Genomic DNA, 3,739 nt, shown 5'->3' on the forward strand with positions numbered 1-3,739 from the left:
AAACGCATAAAAACAAATTTGGGGGCTTAAGGTCCACAAAAAAGGGGGAAGCGTACACCGGATTCACCTGGACACCACAAATTCGTGTTCAGCGTATCAAAAAACCCCCGAGTACCAAGATTCAGCTTGTTATCAAACTTTTCCCTATGGAATTTTGCAAACAAAACTAAGTTTTCATCAAAACTCACTTTTGCCAATGGCAAATGTGAGTTTTGATTCTAACCCTTGGTTTTGAAGGCGAATTTCACACCAAAATGACTTTGATCCAAAAAAACCGAATATGTCACATTATAGAGTGTAAAACGGTATATCCAACTCTGCCATAAAACGGTTTTTTTTTTTTGGCAAATGTGAGTTTTGATTCTCAGCTCCTCATTTCAATGTTTGGAAAACATTTTGAGTTATAACCTTTCATTAAAGTTGATGTGGAGGCGAAAGGAAGCGTCCAAAAAATTTCACGTTAACAAAGTTGTAGAGAATTAAATTTCCAATCGACATATGTCGTTAGTTTTTTTTCTGAAGTGCTTAGTTTTTGAGTTTTTCTCAAAAAACTAAAATTTCATGATATGTGCAAATTCATTTTTCTGAAAAGTGATCAATTTAAAAAAATGTTTCCATTTGGTACAAACCAATAAAAAATGCACTCCTTGTGACTATTTCTAACTGACAAACATTCAAAACAATCAAAACTATTTGTTAACACTTTGTATGTACGAAATTTGCTCAAAAAAAGTGGAGTTTTTTGAGATGTACCCTTATAACTCGTAACTCCAAACAACTTGCAATGTTGTTGAGATTTTGAGTTAGGCCATTTGCATTTTTTACAAGATCTACATAATGTACACAACTCAAAGTGTAATTTTTGGTTGAGGGGGGGGTCATACAAACCCCAAAAATGCAAAAACATCAAAATCAATTTTTTTTGAGATGTGACCTTATTACTCCCGAGGTGCGATATGTACCAATCTTCATAGGGGGGAAGGGCTGTGGCCCACTGTATATCATAACCTTTTTGAACTTTTTTGAGCTTTAAGCTTTCTTTAAAACTTTACGAATGTGATAAAAAAGTATTTTTTAGGAAGCTCTTTCTAAGTAGACATACGTAGTTTAAAATATTCACTGGGTAACTAGTGGAGAATTCTAATTTTTTATATTATATCTGAAGCTTTTTGAACTTTTTTCAGCTTTAAGTTATCTTCAAAACTTTACAAATGTGGTCGAAAAGTATTTTTTGGCAAGCTCTTTCTAGGTACACTATACGTATTTTCGCGTACCCATCGACTCGGTTTTTCATACTGTGTTGAACTTTTTGAGCTTTTTGAAGCTTCCTTTCAGAACGTTTTGAACTTTTGATAAAAACCTGCGTATCTATGGGTCAAAAGATTTTTTATGAGACATCGTCGAGCAAAATCGGTTTGATGGTTCGTCCAAACGAACGATTGCAAAATTATAATTAGAGATTAAAATAAGAGTACCTATATCAACGAAAACTAGTTTAAGTAGGTATAGAAAATATATAAACCAAACTTCTTTTAAAAATGCAGTTCGTCGTTGTAAGTAATTAACGACGGGATAATGGAAATAAGCCAACATTACAAAAATTTGGATAAGTACGTAATATTTACTGGCAAACATTCCAGAACTTGAACCTATACTACATTGTATGTGACTGAGAATGATCGCGATAACATGACATTTAGGTAGGTACCTACTAAGAATTTTTGTTCTCATGAAATTTGTATGATTATCGCATTTAAATAAGTATATGCATGTATAGCAGTAAAAACTACTATTCTCAATAACATCAATACTGGGTGCCACCATTATAGCTCAGTTTAATCGCGAATATATTGACGATAGGTATGTGTATGTGTTAAATTTTGAATTTATTGAAAACATTTTAAGCATTAAAAAAAAAAATATCAAAACATGGTTTTCTATATAAAATTCTAAAAAGTGTACGGTGCTTGATTATTATTGATAATAATGTATGAAAAATTATATTCGTTGGTGTAAAAAACATACGTATTTGTTATAAAGTAAAATTTACGTTCAGTTTGAATGCAACCATTTTTAAACAAGTAAACTATAGTCTACATCTAACATAAGTGCAACACATCAATTATTTTTCAAATGTGAATAATTAATAGCTCCCCAAAAACCCAAGATGTCAACAACAGCATCGTATTGTCCAGCTGCATTACAAGAAATCGGCGAATATTACGGACGCTATCTGCACGTTCCATCCACCATAATAATATGTTTTTTCGGCACCATTTTCAATCTCCTCAATTTACTGGTGTTCATAAAGAAACCAATGACACCGCCACCGAACCTGGTATTCTTTCATTTAGCTTTAGTCGATTTTCTAGACCTGTTGGCTCGTTTTTTATTCGCTGGGCTGAAATTTACGTATTATCACGATCCTGAAAAACAATTAACCTACTACTGGTGGGCAGTGCTTAAAATATGGTATAATACTCTCGTAACCACGGTTCACCTCATGTCAGTATTTCTCACAGTAATGCTGACCTTATGGAGATATATAGCTGTTGTGCATCCGCTGAAGGAACGTCAATGGTGCAGTATGAAAATAACGAGAAATTTGGTGATTGCTGGTTACATAATATGCATCATTGTGCTGGGTATACCGACGTATTTATCGCGTGAAATAGTCACGGAAAATGTAAATCAAACCACCATTTATAAACCGAAGTATAAAAAAAGTCCCATTATGCGCAGAACACCGAACATCGTGAAAGGAGTAATGGGTAGATTATTACCTGCAGTTGTGCTAGCTTGGTTAACTTATAGGTAAGTAGGGCAACAAAGCAACCTTTCACTCACTCAGTCAATGATTTTTTTCTAATCATCAGAGCATGGAAACCCATAGGGCAGCTTTAAAAAATTAAAAAGTCACTCCAACTGGAAATTAAAATAACTGAAGGATTGAATAATCGATGATGACGAATTTGTTTCCCAATGCAATTAATTCTGAGACTCAAGTCTAAAGACTTGCTTCTTGTCAGGCTTTTTGGCGGTCATCTGATTGTCTTCAGAACGCTGTCCCATGAGATCCATTCTCTGATTAAACTTATTGTCTGAGTCTCAAATTATACATCGCACAATCTTAAAATATGTACGACAAAATTGTAATTTTTCATTTTTTTTTCTCTTTTTTTTGGTGTTTTTTTTTTCTAGACTCATCGTCATTTTAATAGCAAGAAAAACCCACCAAGAACAATTAACTCAATCCGCGAGCGTTGGAAATCAAATGAAAACAGCCAAAATGAACCAACAAATCAGCAAATCAACGAGCATACTGTTCACAGTCGTGGCTTTATTTTTCATAGCAGAATTTCCAAAAGGAATACTAAGTTTGCTGCGAATAATTTACAATGAAAAAGCTACCGTAATTCGTAAAGAATGTTTCACCTCGCTCCAAACAATGTTCCAGGTTATAGTTAATTTTAATATTTCCATCACATTCGTAGTATATTACACACTGAGTCATCAATTCAGAATCACTTTCAAGTCTATGTTTAGTTGTAAATCAGTTTCCAATAAACAAACCACTGTTGTTTCGGATGATATCAAAGAAACTGATGTTTCATGTACAACTACTGATGTATGTAGTTCGATAAATGTATAATTAGGTAGCTTTAGTTACTTATACCTATTATACCTAAGTATACCTATTGATTGAATAATCGATTCAAAATTGATTATAATGTAATTC

The 3,739-nt window shown here is 33.3% G+C and overlaps 1 protein-coding gene across 2 annotated transcripts; it reads left to right on the forward strand.

Annotated features, from left to right (window-relative positions):
* The first annotated feature begins 1,856 nt into the window (after positions 1 to 1,856).
* On the forward strand, positions 1,857 to 3,739 carry LOC135837746 (sex peptide receptor-like). Of its 2 annotated transcripts, XM_065353128.1 has the most exons (3): positions 2,226 to 2,338; positions 2,523 to 2,814; positions 3,202 to 3,739. In XM_065353128.1, the coding sequence occupies exons 1-3, from the start codon at positions 2,260 to 2,262 to the stop codon at positions 3,650 to 3,652; spliced, it is 822 nt and encodes a 273-aa protein (XP_065209200.1). In that variant the 5' UTR covers positions 2,226 to 2,259; the 3' UTR covers positions 3,653 to 3,739. The 2 variants fall into 2 exon arrangements, with proteins under 2 accessions (XP_065209199.1, XP_065209200.1); XM_065353127.1 differs by having other exon boundaries at positions 1,857 to 2,814.

Source organism: Planococcus citri, chromosome 2 (genome assembly GCF_950023065.1).
Source record: "Planococcus citri chromosome 2, ihPlaCitr1.1, whole genome shotgun sequence".
Taxonomy (NCBI): domain Eukaryota; kingdom Metazoa; phylum Arthropoda; class Insecta; order Hemiptera; family Pseudococcidae; genus Planococcus; species Planococcus citri.

Coding starts and splice junctions, on each gene's coding strand:
- LOC135837746 (XM_065353127.1), top strand. CDS start 2,168: ATGTCAACAACAGCATCGTATTGTCCAGCTGCATTACAAGAAATCGGC. Junction 2,815..3,201: donor CTAGCTTGGTTAACTTATAG/GTAAGTAGGGCA, acceptor TTTTTTTTCTAG/ACTCATCGTCATTTTAATAG.